This window comes from Hyperoodon ampullatus, assembly GCF_949752795.1.
Source record: "Hyperoodon ampullatus genome assembly, chromosome: 4".
Lineage (NCBI taxonomy): Eukaryota > Metazoa > Chordata > Mammalia > Artiodactyla > Ziphiidae > Hyperoodon > Hyperoodon ampullatus.
The window spans coordinates 123,669,585-123,696,420 of record NC_136917.1 but is presented as its reverse complement, the minus strand read 5'-3'; the positions used below and the strand labels follow the sequence as shown (position 1 = coordinate 123,696,420).

At 35.1% G+C, this 26,836-nt stretch overlaps 2 protein-coding genes across 5 annotated transcripts in view; one reads left to right on the top strand and one right to left on the bottom strand.

The window, feature by feature from the left end:
• TRAPPC13 (trafficking protein particle complex subunit 13) overlaps window positions 1-12,962 on the top strand; it is a gene marked incomplete at both ends in the record, with an annotated part of 32,987 nt that extends 20,025 nt beyond the window's left edge. Inside the window, 7 exons of one of the 4 annotated variants that reach the window (XM_079703264.1) lie at window positions 1,706-1,778; window positions 2,792-2,854; window positions 7,624-7,757; window positions 9,027-9,225; window positions 10,278-10,378; window positions 12,579-12,729; window positions 12,855-12,962. In XM_079703264.1, coding sequence (XP_079559390.1) covers window positions 1,706-1,778; window positions 2,792-2,854; window positions 7,624-7,757; window positions 9,027-9,225; window positions 10,278-10,378; window positions 12,579-12,729; window positions 12,855-12,962 — 829 coding nt within the window. The remainder of the gene's footprint in view (window positions 1-1,705; window positions 1,779-2,791; window positions 2,855-7,623; window positions 7,758-9,026; window positions 9,226-10,277; window positions 10,379-12,578; window positions 12,730-12,854) is intronic. The other 3 variants (XM_079703262.1, XM_079703263.1, XM_079703261.1) reach the window with 3 other exon arrangements.
• A 4,584-nt stretch (window positions 12,963-17,546) lies between these two features.
• The window catches only part of SGTB (small glutamine rich tetratricopeptide repeat co-chaperone beta), a gene marked incomplete at both ends in the record, with an annotated part of 44,632 nt that continues 35,342 nt past the window's right edge, over window positions 17,547-26,836 (bottom strand). Inside the window, 6 exons of the mRNA XM_079703657.1 lie at window positions 17,547-17,658; window positions 18,966-19,049; window positions 20,005-20,042; window positions 20,732-20,790; window positions 20,893-21,035; window positions 25,515-25,619. Of these exons, the coding sequence (XP_079559783.1) occupies window positions 17,547-17,658; window positions 18,966-19,049; window positions 20,005-20,042; window positions 20,732-20,790; window positions 20,893-21,035; window positions 25,515-25,619 (541 nt within the window). The remainder of the gene's footprint in view (window positions 17,659-18,965; window positions 19,050-20,004; window positions 20,043-20,731; window positions 20,791-20,892; window positions 21,036-25,514; window positions 25,620-26,836) is intronic.

Below are 26,836 nucleotides of genomic sequence, written 5' to 3'. Positions count from 1 at the left end.
TAAAGTATGAGTTCCACAGTCACCTGCATCCCCGGGATTTAGTAAGAACAGTGGTCAATATTTGTTGAAATTGATTTTATTGAAATGATACTAAATGTGTAAAATCCCCATTTTACAGAAAATGAGACTCTTAGAGAATTTAATAGCTAGCACATAATGGCATAGAACTCAAATCTAAATCTAACTTCATAACCTGTACCTTGCTACACTGCTTCCAACTTTGAGCACTTGGAGAGCAGGTATTGAGTTTTGATCAACTCTAAATACCTAGCACCTAGTTTAGTACTAGGTACAAGTATAAAGTAGAAATTAAATTACCTGTAATGTCACCACCTAGTATAGCCACTATTATAATATTGGTGTATTTCAATCCTTTATGTGCATATATATATAAAATAGATGTGTATAAGTAACTTAAATAATATTTTATAGAATTTTGATATTACACATGGTTTTATCTTTTTTAATACACCAGGAACCCAGTTGAGTCAGTATTCTTTGAAAACATTTTTTTGTTTTGTTTTGTTTTGTGGTACATGGGCCTCTCACTGTTGTGGCCTCTCCCGTTGCGGAGCACAGGCGCCAGACGCACAGGCTCAGTGGCCATGGCTCACGGGCCCAGCCGCTCGGCGGCATGTGGGATCTTCCCGGACTGGGGCACAAACCCGTGTCCCCTGCATCGGCAGGCAGACTCTCAACCACTGCGCCACCAGGGAAGCCCGAAAACATTCTTTTTAAAATGACTTTATCTTACAACACTTGGACTGTGTATTGTAATTTGTTTACCCTAATGTTGGACTTTAGATATTTCCAGTCTTTCACTATTATAAATAATGCAGTGGTGAACATCTTAATATTTCCTGTAATAGATTGCTTGAAGTGGGTTTACTGTAGGAGCATATAAGCATTTTTAAGACTCCTTTCCTGAAGGATTCTTTTCTAAATTTCTCATAACCACCAACAGTATAAAGAGAGTCAGTCTCTCTAAACTCTCACCAACCCTGATATTTCTTGGAAAGAATTTTTGCCAAATCCTAAGATAAGGAAAAATCTTATCTCATTATTTTAATTTGTTTCTTTGACTACTTGTGAGGCTGAACATTTCCACATTTTTATTAGTCGATTATGGTACTACAATTTATGTGTATAACCTTTTCTTCTATTTTGAATGAGATATTGTTTTGCTTACAAAAATTTCTCTTCATATTGTTAGAAGCATTTTTTCCCAGTTTGTTGTCCTTCTTAAAATTTTGTCTTAGTGTTTTTGATTTATCCAATTTCTAAATTTGTGGAAGTCTTTTCCTTTCCATTGCATTTATATTAAAAAGTCTTTCTTCATCCTGGAATTTTAAAAAAATTTGTATTTTCTTCTAGTTTATATGAACTTAACTTTTTACATTCAACTATTTAGTTGTCCTGTGATTTATTTTGGCTTATGCTTTACTTTCTGAAGAAAAAAGTTTCTGACTTCCTGCTGTAAAAATGGTATATTTTATTTTACTAATCAGAGCTTTCTTGTTCATGGAATTATATCCATATCTACTGGAACTCTTTTTTTCCTGCTCTAGGCTCATTTAGCTACACTTCCGTGTCATTAGTATAAATATTTTCCAAATTCGTTGGTAGAATTGAAGTGTAGTAGATTAACTATTAAAAAACAAAATTGATAGTGATTCAAAATCATTAAAACATTTTTCTGTTTCAGCTTGGTGTGTGCAGTGAGTTATACAACTCAGGGTGGAGAAAAAATGTATTTTAGAAAATTCTTCAAATTTCAGGTATTGAATATGACAGTGGTAAATAGTGTTTAGATGCCCTTTTTTCCCCTAGGAGATTACTACTATTTATCTGCAGTAAAAACAAACTCCAAATAAAGCAAATAGCTTAATATTTTTTGATTTGTCTTATTACTAGCAACCTAAAGTTGGACTAAAGTAAGTTAAATAAAAGCAGAGAAATTATCATTGGCAATGTAATGTTTTATCCAGAAAAAAAATTTGTTGTGTTTTCATGCCTTGACAAAACACAAAAGAATCTAGAAGATGGATAAAATGAGTATAAAGTCCAGACAAAATAAGTGTAAATAATATCAGATTTCTAAAGAAATATTTAAATGAGAGATTATTGTCTTGGGCTAAGTGGACCAAGCTTCCTTCAGAGACTTCATGAGTCACTGAAATTGTAGTTAGAATTTTTTATTTATACACAATTTTCGAAGTCCATAATCAAAAATAGTTAAAAACCACTGTTTTAACACATGTATGTGTGTGGATAGGGAAATGACCATATACAGTTATGTAGATGTAGATATGATACTATATATATTTTTCATTCCTCTGTTTGTAAGTGGAAGAAAAAGTACCAGCAATAGGAAGAAAAATTTTGCTTTATTCTATTGCTTTTGTTATCATTCATCTGTTTAAGATTTTGCATGTCTTTTAAAAGAAAATAAGAGGTTTGATTGCTTATTTTGATAAACATGCTTTGTGAAATATATACAGAGAAATACACAAAAATATATGTGTTCAGTTTAACAAAGTATTATGAAGTACAAATCCATATAAGTCATGTAACCATTACCCAGTCAAGAAATTACGGTGGCTTTTTTAAAAATGCATTTGGGGTTGTTTTTGTTTTTACAAGAGTATTGCATACCCATTAGAAAAATCTATTACAATTAAAATTGGAAAATGCCTTTGACAAATTTAAGCCCTATGATTTAAAACAGATAAACAAAATAAATGGTCAAATGATAATAATCTCCTTTGATTGATATGCTTTATTCAACTAGGTTCTCAAACCATTGGATGTGAAAACCAAATTTTACAATGCAGAGGTAAGTGTTGAGCACTTAGTGGGATTTCAGGTTCAACATTAGGATCTTATTTGACTAAAATTCTCATGTATTACATTTCTTTTCATATCAGAGTAAATTGCTGATATGACTGTGAATTACTTGTGAAAAATGAGCATAAAGTTCAACTGAAAGTGAATAATTTCACTGCAGATCGCTTTTAGTCTGCTGTTTTCAACTGACATGGAATCAATATGCCTTGATTTTTATTCTCGTTAATTTTGTGAGGCTTTCACCCTCTTTCATTAAATGATTGCCCTGTGCTTCCATTTAATAGTTATTGTTACTGTCAAAAAAACATTAGCAATCTGTTAAATATTTTATAAATGTGGTTGTGATATTACAAAAATTGAAGTGGTAGATCCAACCCTGCAAAGAAGATTTAATATTCACCTAGAAAAATATGAAGTAGAGCTCCGTACATTAAATTCTTTGTCCTGGGAAGTCAGTGTGCCAGCCAGAGTTAGGTTGCTAAGTTTAGTGAATGGTTTGAAATGCTCCTTGGGAGAAACAAATTTGGCAAAAATATAGAAAGAAGTAACTTTTAGAATATAAGATTATCTTCTTTCCTAACAAAAGATAATATAGAATTTTCCATAAGGAAAAGGTTTTATGGCTTGGATTTCTTTTACAATTCTATTTTATCCTGGTATCTAGAGGTCCAGAAAAAGCAGATTTCCTAATGGGCCTTTTACCCCCACAAAATCATGTGTTTCATATCACAGTGATAAACTCAAAGATATTCAAATGCAGTATTTTGAAATGAAAATTTTGTCTATTACTTCAAAACCAGGTGATCAGAAATTTGTAGTCACATGTCAAATTTGATATATATTTTTACCATCAGCATCTGAATTTTTATTCACTATAAAGTTTGTACTACAGCTGGGCATACTAAGATATCTAAGATAAGGAGCCTAACCTTAAAGTAAAAACCTATTAGGAGAAAAGAAAAAAGTGCATAAAATAACAAAAGTTACTGGTATAGTATATAGTGAGACTAAAGAGCATGATGCAAAAAAGATGTGCTACACGAACTCAGGGGATGAGATTTTGGAGTAGTCTAAAGAAGCTTCATGGAAAAGGAAAAGAACTGCATCAGTGTCTAGAAGGAATAGGTGTTAGAAACGTCTAAGTGTCAGAGCAGTGAAGGCATTCCAAGCAGAGTTGGAAATACAAGTGGAACATAGAGTATGTAGTGAAGAGTACGCCTATTTGATGCGAGGATACAGTCTCATCAAGGAGATAACTAGATGTTTAAAGGCACATATAGGAAGGCACATATTAAACTATTTCAGGTTTTCTTTGTTGAAGTATGGTGGTACATTAAGATACTTGTCAAGTAGTTTTATCACACCAATATTCAGAGTGAGTTACAAATTGTTTTTTAAATTGCTAGTTATTCCATAAATAACATAAAAGTAACATACTCCCCAAAAAGAAAGGAAAAAACCCACAAGTCCACCACACTAAAAAGTAATCGGTTCTTCATTAACCCATATTCTCTTTCAGTCTTTACTCATTTATTTATAATATTCTGTTTTTATAATCATAGTAACAATTTTGTTTGCTTTTTCAGTTAACATTAAGTATAGACATAATTTTTAGTCTAAACTTTGCCAACAAACTTCAGCTAAAATATTTTAGTAAAATTCTGAACTTTTGAAAATAGACATTTTTTTAAAAATGAGGAGCGAACAAATAGCATTTAGGATCTCTCTAAGATATTTGGTATTACCTATTAGGCAAACAAATACTGTTCTGCCTGTAACATGAAGCAGATTCTATGGACTCCATCTAGGAAATTCAAGTAAATTGTAGGAGTTAGTTAACCACACTGATATCAGTAGTTTATGTTTATTACACTATGCCATAGTCCTTACACGACAACTGTTATTAGCCCCACATTTGTCTCAAACATGTTTTTTATGCTGCTTCTAAAAATTCTAATACTGTGTGAATCACCTAAAGGAAAACAAGTTTTGTGAGAAACTGTTGTAGTCTTCTAATATAAGAAAGCCTTGTAAAAAAAAAAATTGGTGACATTAGAAGCTAGGTGTCAAACGTTTGGTCACAGCTCCATGCCAGGTACTGAAGAGAAATAAATATAAACTGAACATCTTCCCAGTCCTCACGGTACTTAGATCTAGTGGAGGAGACTGACATGACATACAGTGTAAGCATCCCCACGCACCCCGATCATAAGTGTACTTATTCTCTGGGAACATAGGTGAAAAAGATTTCCAGCTATGTGTTTGATGAAAGAGCTGACATTTGAGATGGCCCTTGGTAAATAAGTAGCTTTAGCAATATATATGTGAAAAAAAGACAAACTGTGAAATCTGTTAACTCTCAGTTGTCTTAAGTGATCTAGCCCAGCATTCCCTGAAGTGTGATCAGTGGAACTCTAATCATTCAAGATCCTCCTTGAAAAAATGATTCCATTATTAGATAAATTTAAGAGAAGCTATACAGTGTATATCTGTTCTGAATGTGGCAGATAGTATATACCCAACCTAAGTAATCTATGAAGAATTACAAAGTGAGTAAAGAATTTATAGAACTTGAAAGGCATGGGATATACCTCTCTCCCCCAAGATATGCCCTTGAATATTTGCTCCTGTTTAAGTATTCACCTATAGTGTTCTTCTCTATTCATTTAACCTTAGCAGTTTCACCTTTTTAGAAGAATGATTTGTCATATTTCTTTGTGTTACTTTCTGTTTACTTCCTTGTTTTACTAATGCTGTCTTGTTTAGTAAATTAAAAAAAATGCAGAAATGCATTTTATTTTAAAGTTAGATATTCTTTTTCTTTAACATTTAATCTGATTTTTCTAATTTTTCTTTTTTATTTTTCCATTAGAGTGACCTCAGTTCTGTGGTAATTTGATTTTTTTATTATAAATTTATATGCTTTTCTTACTTACCACTTTTTGACTCTGCGTAATTAATCTCTCTTTACAAAACATAGTGGAAAAACAAAGTTAGTTGTGAATATACTTACGTGACTTCAAAAATATGTATATAATTTGTACTTTTTATATTGATCGTCTTATTCTATGGGAAAAAATACATCAAAGATTAAATTGTCATATTGAAACAATTATATTCTTATTTTTAGTGTGTTTCCTGTAGCTATTTTTAAAAAGAGGCATGTTAACCTTGTTTAAAATAACCTCGGGATTTTAAAAAATATCCTACTATACTTCAATTCTTTGAGTAAACTGTGTAGTTGAAATTCATCTTCAAATGAGCAGTGGTTTTAGTTTTAAGTCTGGGTCAGGTAAAGATGGCCCTTTGACAACAGTAAACAGAAGAAAATTAAATTTTCCCACGCTGACTAAAATCATATTTTCAAATTTCTATTTAATATAAGCAGCATTTGCTTATAACACATTATATACATGATAAAAACATCAACTGCCTTAGTACTGAATTCTTGATTTTTTAAAAGTCAAGTTATTTCATGCTAACTGTTCAAACTAGCTTAATTTTCCATTATGCAGCTTGTTTTTCTTTCATTTTATCTAAGCTCTTCTAAACTTATGCAGAAATTGCATTTCTAAATTTGAAATGTGGGTCTATGGTTATTTTTTTTAAAGCAATGGATCGATGGGATATTTTTTTTGAGAAAAAGTAACAGAATAATGCCTTTGAATGTGTACTTCTTTTAAACTGATAAATCGTATTTCTATTTTCATTAGAGCACATGTGCCAAGGACTAAAGAATCTGTTTTGTTTTAGATAATAATACATTAAATTATAACTTCATCATTATATTTTTGCAAATGATTTCTACTTTCCTGGATTTAATGTTAAAAAAGCTCATAAGTGCCAAAAATTTTTGGTCATAGTTTATTTTATTTCTGTATATATATTACTGTGAAACTTCTGAATAAAATAATTCTAGAATATCCTTAGTATACCATTTTATGTATAGGTTTTTATCAAAAATGAGCCAAGTTTTCTGTTATCCTCCAATATATACCCCCCAAAATAACCAAATAGCATAAAAAGAAGAATGTTTAATGTAAATAATTAGGGAATTTAAAATATTATGTAAAACTACATATGTAACTTACCCATTGACTGAAATACTGCTGTATAGCACCAGTTTTCACTAAGTCACTAAGACCACAAAATACCTTTTGTTTGATTTAAAAACTTAAAGATTTCAAGTATAATTCACATATTTTTTTGCTCTTAATATACATTTTCAGTGAACCAAGAAATCACTGACTACTTTAAAAAATGCTTTAATTAAAAAGTTAAATTCTTATAAGATTATAAAATAGATTATTTGCTATACTATCTAAATTGAAGTAACATGAAAATTGAAATTAATAAATTATGCTGGAATATTATAACAAAAACCTAATTATCTTAACACATCTCTGAAATGATAGGTGCACAGGTAAATTCATTATACTAAATTGCATTTTCACATTTTAATGACTTACCAGAAAATTTAAGATATATGTAAATGAAATTCCAGTTAAGCGTTTTTGGATATCAATACAAAAAATATTATAGTTATCCCCCATCCATTGTTTGACAACTTACCAGTTGACTAACACTTGACTTTGCCCCTGTGAATATGTTAGGAGGACAATTTCTTTTCTTGCATTAATTATGATGACTTTGATTTGCAGGCATGAACTAATCACATTTGTGGTTAATGTTTTTTCTTCATATAAATCAGATATTGTTGTGGTAAAGTACTTTAAATACCAGCATACTTTGGTGGATTATTTTTCATATTTTCAGACTGATGAAGTATTTCTTGAAGCCCAGATTCAGAATATTACAACCTCACCCATGTTTATGGAGAAAGTTTCATTGGAGCCATCTATAATGTACAATGTAGCAGAATTAAATTCAGTCAACCAAGCTGGAGAATGGTAAATATGGATTATGAAGTGTTTGCTTTTATTTTGAAAGATATGAACTTTTCTAACATTGTTACTCTTGGGTAGTTTAAAATTTTTTTAAGGGATAGACATTATTTTATTAGAGAAGTTTTAAATTCACAGAAAAATTGGCCAGAAAGCACAGCATTCCCACATGCCCTCCTCCCCACTTACAGGATCCCGTTATTTACATCTTGTTTAATGTGGCACATTTTTTACAATCGATGAACTAATACTGATGCTTATTATTAACTGAAGTCCATAGTTTACATTAGGGTTCACTCTTTGTGTTGTGCATTCTGTGGGTTTTGACAAATGTGGTGACACGTAGCCATCCTGACTGTAGGATATAAAATAGTTTCACTGCCCTAAAAATCTATGGTCCACCTGTTCAGCCCTCCCTTCACAGGAAAATAAGATCCTAGCCATTTATACTTGAAGCACTTATTCTTTTAAATTTTTATAACAATTCAGTGAGATAAATATGGAACATTTCATCCTTATCCTGCAAATGATAAAACTGAGGCATGGGAAGAAATGATGGAGAAGTTAGAAGGGGTAAGAGTAAACAGTGAGTTTTAAGGAGTATTCTCTTAACATCAAAAGGAGTGAGCATAGGAATAGATGATTTAATTTTTCATGAAAATGAAATACACATCTTTATAGGTAATTTAGAAAAAGAAGAATAAATAAATGTAGGGTTGATATTAATATGGATAAGAAGGTAATAGCTGGAGAAAGTACCTGATTTTAATAATCAAGAATGAAAAATTTACTTTTACTTATTATGGGGGTTATAGTAAAGTTCATAGCCTCTCATACCCCCACAGAGGAAAACAATAATTTTCCACTCTTTTCCTGATCTTTTAATTAATTTTGAAAAATCATTAGTTTAGAATGGTATGTTTCTTTTTATTTTAAACTATTTGCTTTCATAATTTTAGAGAAGAGACAGGATACTTAAGGTTCTGATTTCTATTGCTTTTTTTCAGTTAATCGATGTATGTCCAATGCTTCAGGTAATATATTGCATTCTATTATAAAGAATCTCAAGATTTTCCATATCAACTGAAAAAAATTAAAGAAAAATAAGTCCTCTCAGTACAAGTCCTTTTCATTGTGTTGAAACCACCGACCTGTTGTATTCTGGATCTTTGGATGGTAAATCATTCAGTTCCTGTCCAAAGGAAAATTCACAGCTATGGTTTTTCTTCTAAAAGGTTCTAGAGAATTTTTTCCATCTCTATCTCCACCCCACAGTGTAACTACATTTGGGTCAAGAGCATATCTGCAGCCAATGGATACACGCCAGTACTTGTACTGCCTAAAACCCAAGAAGGAGTTTGCAGAAAAAGCAGGCATCATTAAGGGAGTAACAGTAATTGGAAAATTGGATATAGTATGGAAAACAAATCTAGGTGAAAGGGGAAGATTACAGACCAGCCAACTTCAAAGAATGGTGAGTCTAGAAAAAACACTGATGGGGGTTTTGGTGTGTGGTGTGCAGATAGTTAGAACAACTTAAATTTTCCTAGGTCTGTCACTAAAAATCAGAGCACTATAAAAGACATTGATATTACTGGAGAATAAAAGACTAATAATTTCACTGATATCTAGGTAGAAAATTGGTATTGATATGAATGGGAAATTTTCAAATGTTAATTTATGCATTATACATTTTTACTTTACCAAACAAATTAAAATAACTGCATATCAATTGTTTTCCTCCTGTGGTAATTTGTCCTCACCGTTATCTGACTTCCACTATATTAAAGTTTTCTTTTCTTGCAATGTCTTGGAACTCTTGGACTTATACTACATTTATCTACTCAGTTCATACCTTTTTTAAAGATATTTAAAATGTGGGTCATCTGAAACTCAGGTGAGTCCCACTCAAATTATCTTGTAAATATAGGCTGAATATTTTACCTAATTTTTACTCCAAGAGTATGGATAGCTTCTTTTTCTTGTGCTAGTGAGAATATACTACAGAATCCTCTGTTTATACTGAATATCACCTACTGCGATATATTCTAAAATTTACTTTTCTTTTACTGTTTGAGGTAAAAATTGAAAAAAAAAGAGAGAGAGAGAGATTATCACTGGGCCTATTGTTAAATATAGCCATTAGCTATCGTCCTGCCATGGCATGTTGATTTTGTTGTCTGTCCCTGCCCGTATGTCCTGTGAACAGACATGATTTTCTTCTTGGATCATTTCAGTGACCTTCCTTTTCCTGTTTTACCTATGAAGAGTTATGTACGTATAAGCTACAGTATCTTTGGAAAGTATCCCTTTAAGATCAGACCCCCTGAAATTCCTTTACTATTTACCTGTGAGATTCATTTTAACTCTACTAAACATGGAGTAATTATAACAAAAACAGTCGGGGTCTGTAGTGCTCTTCTGTAGGCAGTAGCAGCAAAAGAAGTGAGAATGACTGTGGTACCCTCACTAAAATGGAAAGGTTTTATAATAGATGTATGTTAACTGTATTGCTTTTTCTCTTAGGCTCCAGGTTATGGAGATGTTAGGTTGTCTTTGGAGGCAATCCCAGATACTGTAAACCTAGAAGAACCTTTTCATATTACTTGTAAAATAACAAACTGCAGGTAATGCCAGTATTTGTGGATGGATGTCCTTTCTTCCTCACCTACTTAAGAATTTTAAAATCTTTTAAATATGCTACCTCCTTGTAAGTTTCCTCTTGCCGTATAGTCTTCTCTGATGTTGACATTGAATACTGTAAAGTTCTTCATCTGGTAGCTGTATATTACCTATGTTAGAGGTCCTACTGTATTAGGCATTTTTTGTATTTTGTTTCCATACCTATGAGGTAGGTATTAATTATTCACATTCTTTGCAAGAGAAAGCCAATTCAGAGGATGTGGCTTATTCACCCTCAGAGAGCTAGAAAAGATGGGATCAGAATCTGAAACCAGGTGTATTTGACTTCAAAGTCCATGTTCTTTTCCTCATTTACACACTTCAGATTACTAAAACATGAACTAGCAGTTTCTTATGGAATAATACGTTATAGATTTACTGTAATAAGATAGATTTTTCTGAGCCATACTTATACCTGACCTGTATCTTAGGTATTAAGAAAGTTAGAAGTGGTTATGAATTTAATATAGGGGATAACCATAGATTGGAAAACAGAGCTTTGATAATAGAGTATAATCTAGCTATTGCGAAGCAAAGAGCACAGGGCTTTGAAGCCAGAAAAACCTAGGATTAAATCCCAGTCCTATCACTTTTCTACTACTTGTATTACTACTTGGTATGTATTATTAATTGGGGCATTTTGATAATATTGCAGTGATGAATCCCTATCCTCTTAGTCCAAATGTATAATCCTTTTTAATTCCAAATCCCTTACAACTTTATATTAGGGAGATAAGTATTCATCCTTCAGAATTACAAAAATACCTACTTCCCCTGTGAAGCTTCCTAGACCCTCCCATGCACAATCATCCCTTTCTCTGTCATAGCAAATTGTAATATAGTTTTTTAGTAGTATTAATATATTGCTATAATCATTAGTCTCTTCCTCACTGAATTGTGAATAATTCAAGAAAAGGGATCATGTCTTACCCAGCATTATAAATGCAGTGCCTGCCACATCATAGGAGCTCAGTAGGCAACACACACAGGATAAAGAACCTGTGCATATAGGGTGTGCTTTTGGATTTTTGGTTTGTTTTGCATTTTTGAGTTATAACAAATCAGTTATTGACCAAATAACAAAGTGCTGTAATAAATAAAGAAGTTTATTTGGGTATTCACTTTACCTTTTGGCGATTCAAGTAAGTTTTCTAAAAAGCACTTGTTTCTTAGATCTTCAGTTTCCTCATCTATAAAAATGGGATTTCCATTCCCCCCAACACACAAAGACACATACACACAACATACACTTACCGGAGTTTTGTGAAACGTAATGAGAAAATTCATGCATTGCACCTAAACTGGTCTGTGGCACACAGTGAACATTTCAAATTTGGTGGGGGTGGGAGATGGAGACATATAACAGCTAAATATCATTAAATCAACATGTCTAAAAATCAAGTTTGAGTTTAAAATTAAATAAGTATTTAAAATGTGGAGCCAACTCCAAGGAGAAAAAAAATAGCTTTAAAGAGTTGAAAACAAGTCATGAATGGTGGTAGAGTAGCAGACCGTTTTCATTATGAGCCTTTTGGTTTTGGTTTTGGTTTTAAAAACAATGTGCATATTTTCATTAAAAGTGTTTTTTTTTTAGCTTAAGTTTAAGTTGAACTGATGGTATCGATTATAAGCAGAGGTAGTCTTTTCGTGTTAATTGAACATCTGAGTAGTTTTACTTACAAATCTTGCCATTTTCTATGTTATCTGCATGGTAAAGGAACATAGATTAAATAGAAAAAGCACTGGACCAGACTCAGTTTATCTTTTTCTTTCCTGTAGAGTGCTCTACAGAAATAGCAAGGATGCATAGAAACAAGATTAGACACAGATGTCTGGAAGTCTTCCAGAGAAATGGCAAAACTGTTAACAGATCAGCACCAGGGAGCCAGTGTTCAATAACAGAACCAGAAAGCCTACATCCAGACAGGCAGATTAGTCTCAGTGTCACTGTAAATCCCAGAAGACACCACCTCCTTTCATTTTCCTGATTCTACCTTAAGTGAAATAAAAATGATAGCTTTTCATTTGTTCCTGGTTTTCTGCTGGACACCCAGAAAAGAAATTCACCCACAATAGTGGAAGAAATATTGCAGTACCTCTTTGTGAAAGGAACAAGATTTATTCCTGTTTTTCTGATTCCTCCAGCAGTGAAAGGACTATGGACCTCGTTTTGGAAATGTGCAATACCAGTTCTATCCACTGGTGTGGCATTTCAGGAAGACAGCTTGGAAAGCTCCATCCAAGTTCCTCTCTCTGCCTTGCCCTTACTCTACTGTCTTCAGTACAGGGACTGCAAGTATGCTCTCTTTTCAATAATTTCGGTATTTGGGGGCTATTAATCCATAGTCGTTTATTATATCCATTCTTTCTCTGGTCATTACCAATGAATGAAAACTTAGGTCTACATTTTTCTCTCAATAGAGTGTCTCCGGCCTAAGACTAACAGACACGTTCTTAAAGAGAACATATGAATATGATGACATCGCACAAGTCTGCGTGGTATCTTCGGCCATTAAAGTGGAGAGCTGAAGAAAATTTCCAATGTTATGCTTGTCATTGAGTTTCCCAGAACTTTCTGTATTTTTGTCACTTTTGTAAAATGATCAAGTCAACAGTAAAAATAAGTATATATTATTTAAATTTCTTTCCTGTAAAACAGTTAAAATATTAAATATTTGTTTTGAAAAGAACCATCTACTAATTTTATCTTGTGAGTTACAGTCTAGATGAACATTTGTATATTTTCCACACATATGCTATTTTGTTTCATTTTAAATGACCATTGGACTTTGTTCTCCAAAAGCTCTATATTTGAGGGCATTTGTCCCTAGCAGGTATCTTGAATAATGGTCAGCAAACTTTTCATGTAAAGGGCCAGATACTACATATTTTAGACCTTGCAGTCCATGTGGTTTCTATTGAAAATGCTCAACTCTGCTGTTGTAGTGCAAAAGCAGCCAGTAGGCAAAAATTGCACAGCAGCATTTACAAAAACAGACAGCTGGCCAGATTTGGCCTGCAGGCCATAGTTTGCTGACCTCAATCTAGAAGATACAGTTGTTTCTTAAAACTTTAGAATTCTTATCATACTTTACTTAGAAGTATTTCCGTTAACCCCCGTTTTTTCCCTCAGTCATTAAAAAAGTTTAAAGTAACCGGGGTGGTCCTCATGTAATCTTGTATTTGCCAACACAATATGAGTTTTTCTAGTTGTTTTCAAAATTATCGTATTGGTATCTGTGTTTGTGTGTACATACAAACACACAACGTCTAAGTTTCAGTTACTAACAGCAGATCAGAATTGGTTTTATTTCTTAAATTGTTGATTACTCTGTTAACTAATAAGTCTGATAATTTTCTAATTCTAAGCCAAAAAAGTCCTGTTTTTTTTTCCCATTGAAAAATAAGCCACTTATTTTCATAAGGCATACTTAAAGGATTTCCAGCTTCTGATATTTGCTTTTGAACTCTACATCATGTATTAATATTACAAAACTTTCTATCTCTGCACGTAATCACACTAATTTACTTATGCCATATACAAAACAATGAGAAAGTTAAGACTATAAACAACTTTACAACATGAGTGTAATAAAAGTTTCAATATTTTGAAAACAAAAGCTAATACTGTTAAATAAAAACTTATTTTGCTAAGTTGAAATTCAAGGATGTATATATAATTGCTTACATGTAAAGAGTGCACAAAGTCAAATACAAAAGTTGGTTTTTCTTAAATGCATAATTATTTATTGCCATGACAAACTGTTTGGTCCAAAATGAAAGCTATATTCAGAATGAGATTTGCCCTTAAATTGGAGAGGTAATCAATGAAATGTCTGTGCAAAATAAAGTGCAAGCAGTATAAAATTGAAATCTGTGTTTCCTCCAAAATGAGTACAATTGATTAAATGATGAAATAAGACTTTATAGCCACTACACTGGGTACTGCGATAACTTTTCAAGCATCTTCTCATGACTGAACCTTCTGTTTCATTCTGTTTCAAATTTTAAAAGTAACATACAATGGTCACTTGGAATCTGCTATATAATTTGACTTTTAATTACAAAGACTCCTTTTATAAGCAATACCTAGACACATAATGTTCCTTCTTTAAATAAAGGTTAGAAAATGTCATCTTAGAAAGGATCTGTTTAAACCATGTTATAAAAATTAGCTAAACAATTTGGTACATTAAGTGGAAATGTCATTTGCGTAAAAAGGACATTGTAAATTTTACATAGCATCATAACAGCTACAGCTACTATAATGAAAAGTGGTTAATGGAAGTCAGTTATTCCTAAGTAGAATGTATATAAAGATTTACTTTAATGCTCTCTTGTTTCAGACAAGCAAAATAACTTTTGGAGCATAGTTTATCATTTTAAGAGTAGCTAACACGATACAGCTACACAAAACCTTCTTGCAATAGCGTGCAATGCAGTAATTCCAAAGTGATGAAAGTACTTAAAAAGCAAAAATGGCTTGAATAGAATGGAAATCCAGGTAAGTGGACAGATTATCTAGGTTTAATTTGTTATGGATGGTATATTAGAAAAGAAACAAACTAGAAGGATGAAATGGAAGAAATACACCAATTCGCATTACTTCATGTAAAAAGAATGGCTACCTTAACTACAGATATTAGTAAATCAAAACATTTGTTTTAAACTTTTTTCTTATAATGTCTTCAATTTTGGTATCAAAGTAATGGTGAAATAAAATGAGTTGGGAAGTGTTTCCTCTTCTGTTTTCTGGAGGAGATTGTGTAGAATTGGTATTAAGTGTTTGGTAGAATTCACCATTGAAACTGGGCCTGTATCTTTCTTTTCTGGAGGATATCTTTATCTCTTCAGTGAGCTTTGGTAGCTTGCATCTTACAAGGAATTTGTCTGTTTCATCTAAGTTGTTAAATACATGGATGTAAAGTTGGTCATAGTATTTTCTAATAATCTTTTTAATGTCTACAGGGTCAGCAGTGATATCCCCTCTTTCACGTCTGATACTGTTGATTCATATTTTCTCTATTTTCCTAGTCAGTTAGAGGCTTACCAGTTTTACTTATTTGAAAGCATTTTTAATATGCTCAAGATAGTTATGCTAGGAACCTTTTCTACTCAACACTGGATAAGAGTGTTTTTGGGGGTTTTTTGGCCGTGCCGCACAGCTTGTGGGATCTTAATACCCTGACCAGGGATTTGAACCTGGGCCCTCAGCAGTGAAAGCACCAAGCCTTAACCACTGGACCTCCAGGGAATTCCCAAGAGTGACTAACTTTTAATTAAGGATCAACTTTGCTTTTTTTTTTTCACAGTCATCACTTTCCTATGATTAGTTAGTACTTTATTTATTCTGTGTAACATTTGAACACCCGGATCTGAATTTAACTTCATGAAAAATTAAGTTGATTTAGATGCAATATAGGAAACTTAATTCAGAAGGCTTAGCTTAGATTTAAGTCCTGCTCTGCTCTGACCAGAACTGTAGGTTCATGTAGCTCTCCCCTGTAGCCTGAACCCAGGCAGTTAGGTGTCTGCTGGCCTAAAAGAGAAATTTCTAACCTAGTGTTGCATTAAATTAAGAGTCCTTTGGACCTACATCAGAACCACTTGGTGTGCTATTTGAAATGGTGATTCCCAGACCTCATTACAGGACCTACTAAATAAAAATTGAAAAGTGTGCCCCTGAATCTGCATTTTTAACAAATCCCCAGCTGACTCTTAACAGTGAAATTATAGAACCACTGTTCTAATCTCACAAAGGGAAAAAAGGGAAAGTTGGCTTTTAAACTTCAAAATACCAAGTAATTAGCCTTTTGAGGAAAACAGTTATAGTAAAGCCCTGATCATCATCGGTATTACTGATTTAATTTTATATTACTTTCTATTTCAGTTTTCTCTCACTTGTGAAATTTATGTGTCTGCCAACCTTACCAATTTCATAATAACAAACCAAAGAAATTCCAGTTGGAATTAGAACAGTCTCATCCATCACTATAGTTAAAGCCATTCCACTAATACTTAGTGCCACATCTCTCCACTAATATGTATTCTAATTTCAATAAAATATTTCAAGACCCCTGTTACGTTTAAGCTACATCAAATTAAGGTTAAGCATAAAAGCGACATGCCAAGCCAAATTATAGCAGAGGATTAACATGAACAAGCAGTGATAGTGATAGATGCTTTTTATAACCCATCAAATAATTACTGAGTTTAAAAAAATCAGTGTTTACAGGCACATAATTAAATGCCACCTAGGAAATCCTTAAGGGCCAAGCCATTGGTTTATTTAAATGTAGATATATTTGAGAGTTTCCAGGGTAAGGTCACCACTGGGGAAATTGTGCTAATTAAACTGAATAGTTACACAACTGACCTAACCAGTATCATTAAGGGTTTCTAAATGTATTTTATTATGTACTTAGCATAAGTGGCCATGCTAATGTTATCAATACCAAACTGTAGGCAAGATTAGTTAAGAACTACGCAAAAAACCTGAGCACCCTACATTCACTTTCTATACATTCACAGCATCTATTTTTTGCTTTTCTAAACAACACTGAATACTGCTTTCCACCAACTCTTAAGTTTTCATCACCCAACAGAACAAGCAGCATTAAAGATAGTACTGGTCCATATCATATCATCTATTCATTACTGATTGCACTATCAAAGCTAAACCCAGTAACGAATTTCTTCTCTCTAGAGATGCTGCTCAGTGGCGAGTGTATTTCCCCTAAATCAGCGTGAGAAACCTTTCCTCTTAGTCATCTCTGCTTTCAAAAAGTTTGCCTACAGGAATTTGGTGCTAGAGAATTCACCAGTAAACAGCCTTACTGTTCAATAAATATACTCTGCTATTAAATCTAGTATACAAATATGATGAAGGTTTGAAAATGGAACCCTGTCCAGTTAAGTGCTGTACTGGCACTTAACAAGGCTACTGATGATCACTCATTTACAAAGGAATCATGTTATGTTCAAGTCTGTTTGTGATAAACCTATTGTCTAGACAGATTTATTTTTTAGGTTTGTTTTTGTTTTGGCCACTATCTACAGCAAACACTTCAGAGCCATCGCCATTTGCATTCTGGGCTAGGGCCCCTGGTCAAGTCAGGAATGTTCTTCTGTACTGCTGCTGAATGACCTGCTCCGGATGTGATTTCTAAGTTGCTCTATAAGTTCAGGATTCTGCTGCTGTATCTGCTGAGCAAACTGCTGTCCCCTGTAGTAAAGAGGCAAAATCATATGAATTAGGAAATTTCCAATCACACAATACCAATGCAAAAAGAACTGCAGAAGATGTGGGTACTACCCAAAGGGAACTTTTTCTATTAAAGCAAGTTTTAGATTCATGACTTTAGTATCTGCAAGTTTACCAGTGCCTCCATATAGTATTACTACAGTGCAGTGTTCTTCATGAGAAATGAAATACCCAAGCTAAAAAGTGAGCTCTTGGGGCTTCCCTGGTGGCGCAGTGGTTGAGAGTCCGCCTGCCGATGCAGGAGATACAGGTTCGTGCCCCGGTCCGGGAAGATCCCACATGCCATGGAGCGGCTGGGCCCGTGAGCCATGGCCGCTGAGCCTGCGCGTCCGGAGCCTGCGCTCCGCAACAGGAGAGGCCACAACAGTGAGAGGCCCACGTACCACAAAAAAAAAAAAAGTGAGTTCCTGAATTGAGTGAAATCCATCCCCCACCCAGTGCTTAACCACAGATAAATAAAGGGCTAAGAAGTATATGCTTTTATTGTATGTGCACAAATATAATGCAGGGTATTTGTTCTTGTAGTCAGGTCTTAGTCTCTCATATAGCAGGTGTCACACCCATTTTGGGATGCTTATGAAGTCACCCAACAGAACTGATTTTTAGAAAGGCAAAGAAATTTAATCCAAGTTCCTGAGTGTGTGCCTCCCAACTGCAAGTGTTAGGCATCACTATAATCATGCCACTTAAAGATCACTCTAAAAATGCCATATTGCAAGTGAGTTTACATAGCTGTGATCACAAACAGAAAATGATACTTGTTGCTTCATATAATATTTCCAGTGACAGCATCACACAGACTCAAAAAGCACAGAGTTTAAGCAACTTGGATGAAGGTGGAGGTAATGTGTTCAAGTAATGAGAAGATGAAACGAGTTCCTTTAGCAATGAAGTGCACTGCAGAGTTTGAATAAAACAGCTGCCTAACTTGTCTGAACACTAATATATGCAATATATGATTTTTAAATATATACACATACCTAAATTCATACCTACTTTAAGTTGATATTTGACATTCATATATATCCTTGAGTAGCTATTCAAGTCTGCTGAAAAAGTTTTTCTTGGATCCAGATCTTCTGGATTCCTGCCCTTCAGTCTGAAAATTTCAATTTATGAACCACTTTTAAATTTAATAACTAATGAGGTAACTGATACTAACAGTAAAAGATAAAAATTTAAAAAGAAAGCTTTGGTCCCCTTACCTTAGAGACAAACTGTAAAATACAAAATACTTTTTTACTATTTCTATTTTAAATAACACTTACGCTTGGATGAGGCTAGACAGGTCATTTAGGCCCCCAACTCCAGCAGCAGGTCCCCCAATAGCATTTGTCATCATTCCTGACATTCTAGAGTAGGCAAGAGATATATCACTCAAATTGGCATATATATGTATATTTTTTGCTGGGATAAATTAGTGTATTTTTAAAAATTGGTTCACTGATTGATATTTTTAGAATGTTAATTTTTTTTTAAAAGGCAGGACTTCCCTGGTGGCACAGTGGTTAAGAATCTGCCTGCCAATGCAGGAGACACTGGTTCAAGCCCTGGTCTGGGAAGATCCCACATGCCGGGGAGAATCTAAGCCCGTGCACCACAACTACTGAGCCTGCGCTCTAGAGCCCACAAGCCACAACTACTGAAGCCCGCACACCCTAGAACCCACGCACTGCAACTACTGAGCCCACGTGCCACAACTACTGAAGCCCGTGCATTCTAAGGCCCGCGGGCCGCAACTACTGAGCCCGTGTGCTGCAACTACTGAAGCCCGTGTGCCTAGAGCCCGTGCTCCGCGACAAGAGAAGCCACCACAATGAGAAGCCTGTGCACCACAGAGAAGAGTAGCCCCTGCTCACCACAACTAGAGAAAGCCCCCGCGCAGCAATGAAGACCCAACGCAGCCAAAACTAAATTAAAAAAAAAAAAAAAAAAGGCAACTCTGTGTGGAGTCAGTTTTTGGCATCTTTGCCTACCCTTCACAATAAGAACCCAGAAATCATTATGCATATCAAGTGGAAACCCAATCTCATAAACCTAAATAACCCCTAGTACTGATGGTCTATTATTCTTTTCTGAGTCAAAGCACTTAAAAAGAATTGGCATATATTCTTAACAAGTAGGATACCGGCCAAGGAAAGGCAGGTAGATATACCCACATTGTGTAGGTTAGGCCAATTGGGTGTGGCTTTAAGTTCCAACTGACTGGCATTTGGGCCAGTTTTATAATTTTGGAGCTACTGTGCTCAAATTAGGAGGCTGGCAAGTGGAAGGGAGAAACGTAATATGCTCTTTCTGTATACTTACAGCTGTTGAACTTGAGGATTCTGCATTAAACTTGCTGCCTAGAATTGAAAAATGGCATCTCCCGTTAAAGGCAGTTAATATTTAGGGATCTTTAACAAGGATTTCTTTTTTTTTTTTTTAAGCAGAGGAGTGAAAGTTAAACCATGTATATACTAACATTTTGTAGAGTTTTAGTGTGCTATACAAAGTGAGTGGGAATGTAAAAAAGAGGAGGTACTAGGAAAAATTGGTATTAAAAATACATCACAAGGATAAAGAGATTACAAACACTATGAACTAAGGGTATTGACAGCAGTTTACTTCCTACTATCAGATCAATAAAGCTAAAAGAACTTAGGAAACCACAATAGCCAAAATCCTATTAGAAGTCTGATTACTAGACCTTCCTAGGGTCACTTTCATGTAAGAGGGTGGTTTTTAACCTTTTGTAGATTTGCAGACCCCTTTGCCAATCTGATGAAAAATATGGTTCTCTCCCTAGAAAAATGCACATATCCACATGTACACAAATTTTCATCTACAATTCCAGGGAATCCATGGGCTTCCTGAAGTCCACCCGTGGCTTTTTCACGAAGCAGTACAGGGGCAGGTTAAAACCTCAGCCATAGCTTTATATCACCACTCTCCTACCACCGCCATCACAAAAGCTCTCTTACTTGTTTCTAAAAAGTTTGGAACTATATAGTTCTAATGGAAAATAGAGCCAGCAAAGCAGAAATATACTCACCATACTAATGAAGGCTGGATTATTTATTAAGCTGGCCATGTCAAAACTCAATCCAGTTCCTATCTGTAAAACAATTATATATGAAATTTACTCTAAACACTACAATTTGATTACAATAAATTGTGAATGACAAAATATTTCACTCATTTGGCATTAGTAACTTATAGGACTAGATACCTCTCTTAACTTCTGTTCTGCTATTTTCAGATTTGACTTGTAGGAATCATTTTCAGGATCAAGATCTAATGCCTTCTGATAACTTGTAACTGCTTCTTCAAATTTATTCATGGCAGTGAGGGCCAGCCTGAAAAGAATACAGTGTACGATATATAATTAAAGACCATCAGGACACCACAATGTAGTCAAACATGTATCTTGTATTCAATTTGAATCCAGATTACACTTAATTTATTCATTGTACAGTTGACCCCTGAACAACAAGGGCTTGAACAGCATGGGTCCACCTATATATGGAGTTTTTTCAATAGTAAATATAGAAGTACTACACGATCTGAGGTTGGTTAAATCTGAAGATACAGAGGAACCACAGACGTGGAGGAACTGTGGGTACAAAGGGTTGACTATAAGTTATACACAGACTTTTGAGCGCAGAGGGTCGGCACCCCTAACACCCACATTGTTCAAGGGTCAACCGTACTATGGCTCACAGGAGTATCAATTCCTTCTAATTCCAAGATTCTGTAAGTCTGGACTCTCTCCATTCTCCTTGGTGACAACCTCAGCTGTCCTACATGAATCAAGAACTTAATGATTAGAAAGGGAAAAGAGTCTGAAAAAAAATAGATACGTATGTATGTATAACTGATCACTTTGTTGTACACCTGAAACTAACACAACACTGTAAATCAACTATACTTTAATAAAAATAATTTTTTAAAAAGAACTTAATGATTAGAAATGAACCTTACATACCCTTCCATTTTTAAGCCTAATATGTGAAGTAATTTGCTTTATGAATGATTAAGCTCCATAAAGATGTGAACTGACTAACAATTCTGTGGTCATATTACTCCATGATGCTAAAACCATTTAAAGAACTGTGAACTAGATTCGACCTTCACTATGTCCCACTTTCTTTCTTCCTTCTTAGCAGAGACATTGAGCCACAATAAATATCAATTTACCATGAAAAATAAAAAATAAAAGTAGGCTGTGGGGTATCAGCTAACTACTCCTGAATAAGACATGTTAGTTGTTAAACAACTAACTAAATTGGCAACCTTTACACTTCAATAACACATGGTCCCAAGCACAGGTCAAAGAGTTAGTTACTAAATTTAATGTTTTCCTCCACCTAGTTAGAATTTATTTATTGGAATATTACTTCAGAACTAAACAATAATGGTATATATGGAGAGATAGTATAGAGTGGTTTTTTTCCTAAATTTATTTTTAACAAATTACTCCAATTCTTTCTTGGCCAACTTATCTCACAGACGTCTGATCTAGATAAAATATAATGCCTAATCATAGAAAAAAATCTCAGAACCTAATTAGTTTTCTACCAGTCAACCATGAAAGATACTTCATCAGAGTCCCACTTAATTAAGTCAATACATATTTACTGGAATCCTACTAGGTACCAGGCACTCTTTTAGATTCCTCAGTGAAAAAGGAAAAGTTCTTGAGTTTAAGAAAGTTTCATTCTACAGGGGAGGATAAGCAATAAACATGCAAATAAAAAAACAGTAATCTTAAAGAGAATAAATAGGGGAGCTGCTCAAAGGCAGCCATATTGAAAGGACCTGAACAATGAGAAGAAAGCAGTCATATGAAAATTAGAGGAGAGACATTCTAAATAGAAGCAACAATAAGCACCAAGGCCCTGAGAACGTTGCAAGCTTGGTATGCTTAAGGAACAGGACAAAGGTTGAGGAGGGAGCACAGAAAACAAAGTGTGGGAAGAGATGACGTCAGGGCATATTATAGGACCATGGTTTAGAGTCTGGATTTTACTCTGGTTGCAATAGAATGACATGATGTGATTTATGCTTTAGAAAGCTCACTCTGGCTTCTCTGGGGAGAGTGAAGTGAAGGCAGGGAGACCAGTTAAGAAGCTATTGCAGCAGCCTAGGTACGAGATGGTAATTTGGACTACAGTTGTAAGCAAGAGAGCAATCAATACTTGAATTCAAGGAATATGTACAAACTAGAATTCGTAGGACTTGCTGATAGATTAGATGTGTCAGGTGTAGTAAGAATGAAGGATGATTCCTAGACTTCTGACTGGAGCACTGGGTAGGTAGAATGACAGTATATTTACTGAGGTGAGAAAGATTTAAGAAGAGAACAAGGGTTCTGTTTGGGACATATTAAGTTTAAAATGCCTATTAAACATCTAGGTGGAGATGAAAAATAGCTGAATATATGAGTATGGAGTTCAGACATATAACTTAAGAGATCCATCAACATATACAGTTGATTCTCTTTAGCCATAGTAATTATGCTCTAAAAGGTCACTGCAGGGCCTCCCTGGTGGCGCAGTGGTTGAGAGTCCGCCTGCCGATGCAGGGGATACGGGTTCGTGCCCCGGTCCGGGAGGATCCCATATGCCGCGGAGCGGCTGGGCCCGTGAGCCATGGCTGCTGAGCCTGCGCGTCCGGAGCCTGTGCTCCGCAACGGGAGAGGCCACAACAGTGAGAGGCCCGCGTACCGGAAAAAAAAAAAAAAAAAGGTCACTGCAAATACTAAATTAGCAAATACGGAACAATTGGTTCTGGGGAAATAAAAGTTGTGTTCCTGTGAGCCTCTGGTCAACAACATTTTCATCAACCAATCAATACATAACCTTGATTTATGTATGTGTCTGTTTAAAGAAACCTTATTTAATACATATCACTGATTGACAGCCAAGTGCACTAATTCATGCCTGAACAAAACTTATCTAACACATGTATTTTCTTGGTGAGGCACATTGCAGCCTTCTTGCATGCAAAAACAATAGACAACACTTCAGCCTATGTTTGCAGGCCACTGTAAACAGAGAAACCAACAACAAAAAGCACATAAATGCAAAAAATATAGCACTAAATAAACTGTGAAAAGGACACTCATTTTACAGCATGAGAGCTGAAACAAAAAGGTAGAGCATTGCCTTATCTGACCTCAGCTGAGATCTTGCACATCAGAGGACTCAAGTTTTTCACCACTCTGTAGATGACCACAAAATATGCTGAGTACAGATTTGGAGTTACAAAAAAAATTTTAGCAAGTAGGTGAATCATAAATACAGTATTCATTAATACAGAGTATTGACTGTAGATGGAATTTAAAAGCATGGGACAGGATGAAATCAAAGAGAGAATATAAACAGAGAAACAGCAGCAGCAGAGGAAAGAGCCCTGAAGCACACCATTATTTACAGGTGGCAGAGGAGGAAGAACTAGGAAGAGAGACTGGAAAAGAGCATCCAGTGAAATAGAAGGAAAACCACGAAGTGTGGTGTCACAGAAGCCTAGAGAATGAAGTATTTCAAAAATAGGTTAATCATGGGAATTCCCTGGCAGTCCAGTGATTAGGACTTGGCGCTTTCATTGCCATGGCCCAGGTTCAATCCCTGGTTGGGGAACTAAGATCCCTCAAGCCTCGCTGCCAAAAAAAAAAAAAAGGTTAATCATGCCAAATACTAAAAGATGGGGAAGGGTGAGGATACAGAACTGAATACTGACCTTGGAAAAATACAGACAACTGGAGACTTTGAATAGAGTTCTCAACAGAGTGATACAGACAAATGTCCTACTGGAGTGAGCAAAAGAGAGAATAAGAGATGGTGGGGCTTCCCTGGTGGCGCAGTGGTTGAGAGTCCGCCTGCAGATGCAGGGGACGCAGGTTCGTGACCCGGTCTGGGAAGATCCCACGTGCCGCGGAGCGGCTAGGCCCGTGAGCCATGGCCACTGAGTCCGCGCGTCCGGAGCCTGTGCTCCACAACGGGAGAGGCCACAACAGTGAGAGGTCCGCATAGCGCAAAAAAAAAAAAAAAAAAAGAGATGGTGAAGACGAGATGGCAAGTACAGACAACTATTAGGGTCTTTGCAGAGAAAGAGGAACTAAGGAATGATGTAGCTGTGTAAAAGATGGTTCTAACAGATGATTTTTTATGATCTTTTCACATGCAGTCATTAGCACTGTTAGAGATAGGAAAGCTGGTGTTGTAGAAGATAAAGGAGATGATTACAAGTGTAAGGTCCTGGAGAAGGTACAAAGGAATGAGATCTCAAGCATGAATGAATGCAGTAGTCTTAGATAAGAACCCTTCCATTTTAACAGAAAAAAGGCAATCTGTGTAGATACAAGTGCAAGTAGACTGGTAGATCTGCAAGTAAGAAGATGAATCACTTTTCTTCTAAATACATTCTATTTTTCAATTGAGTAAAAAGTTGAGAGTCACCATGGAATGTGCAGTGGAAATTTGAAGAGTAGGTGTGAAACAGTCGACTCAGAGAGCAGTAAGGTGAATCTAGAAGGAAGTGTAGTAGCATTATCTGCCAAAATACTGAGTGCTTACTTGAGATTTGTAGCCTTGAATATGAAGTAGGTCTATTCAGTATGGTTGTTATGATTTTCTCCAAAACCAACCACTCATCATACACTAATCATCTCTCTCCCAAGTCAGAAACCGCAGTAATTTCCTACCTAAATGTTATATTTATCTTCTTATTAGTTCAGAGGGTACAATATGAAGCAGGAAATTCAAAACCAAGCCATTAAGAACAGCATATCTGATACTACTTGGTACTACTTTAAACGTTCTCCCAAAACTTACCCCATTCTCCCATAGGCCTTGCTGTACTTTGAATCAATCGCTATTGCTTTTTCACAGTCCTTTACTGCATCTGTGTAGTGACCTAATTTACTCTGAGCAGCAGCCCTAAGAGAAAGAGAAGAGATTTTTATTATAAGGAGCATTCAAGGCACTAATTTAGATTTCCAGGTGCTAATAAAACTACATTTAACCTGTCCCAATTTGTGTATCATTCCCAGTAAATGTCTAAATCAAACTAAGATAATTCTGTAATCAAATGAAAACTCAGAAACAAAATTCAGAGAAAATATGCAGTCTGCTTTTCCTAGTTTGCTTCGCTATAGAAAAGATAAATATGAGAACCCTACAACTGATCAACTGATCTACCTGCTTATTGCCTTTCTAATTTGCCCAAACAGAAAACTGAAAACACCAGGACATTTGGGATTACTGGGGAGGCACACAGAGTGATTGATTGCTGTGAATGGCCACTCAGAGTGTTGTGCTGTTAAATAATCACTTTATTAGTAAAGTTAAGATCATCTACAAGTCTGAGATGAAAAATGAAACTTAACCTGTGTGCCTAAATCTGACTGTAAATTAAGTATGGCAATGTATTCCATCTACTTAGCATAGAATCTCAGAGCAATTAAGGACTATTTAAACCCATCCAGGTTACCTCTAACAAAACTCTCCTGAAATAACTGGGACTTGACAATGAAGCTACTTAGCCCCCTTCCACAAAATCCTGGTAGTATACAGCTCTCTGTTTCCCTGTAGTAGTGTTCACCTCAACCCTCAGGGCCATACTAAACAAGTAGAATTACTGTTCAACATGCAAGTCCTTCAAACTAAAAGGTTCCATAATGTCTCCTACCCTCCATCCCACCATTACCCCATTCCTTCTTCTCCAGAATAAGTATTGCTACCTTACACATTCAACTAATATATCTATTAAGGGTGAGCTAATGCATAGATACTTTTCTAGACATAATGGACAGAACAGTAATCAAAGTAATATTCCTGGGCTTAATAGTGCTTAGATTCTGGGGTGGGGGCAAGGGTGATGGCTGAGGGCTGGCAGACTATAAAGAAAAGGTTGTGGTGAGTCCAGTTTTCTGTCAACCTTTGTTTATACCGAATGACTGAGACTACTTCTCAAACTGAGATTATAAAATTTGAAAAAAATAAACACATAGTCTTCTTTGCTTGAGTTAAAAAATATAAATATGAAAGCAGATGATTCAATAAACCCATTTTGGTAGTTCATGTGGAAAGTGCTATGGGTTTATTTGACTGAATCCTCAACACAAAACTAACAGGATGGGGCTTCCCTGGTGGCA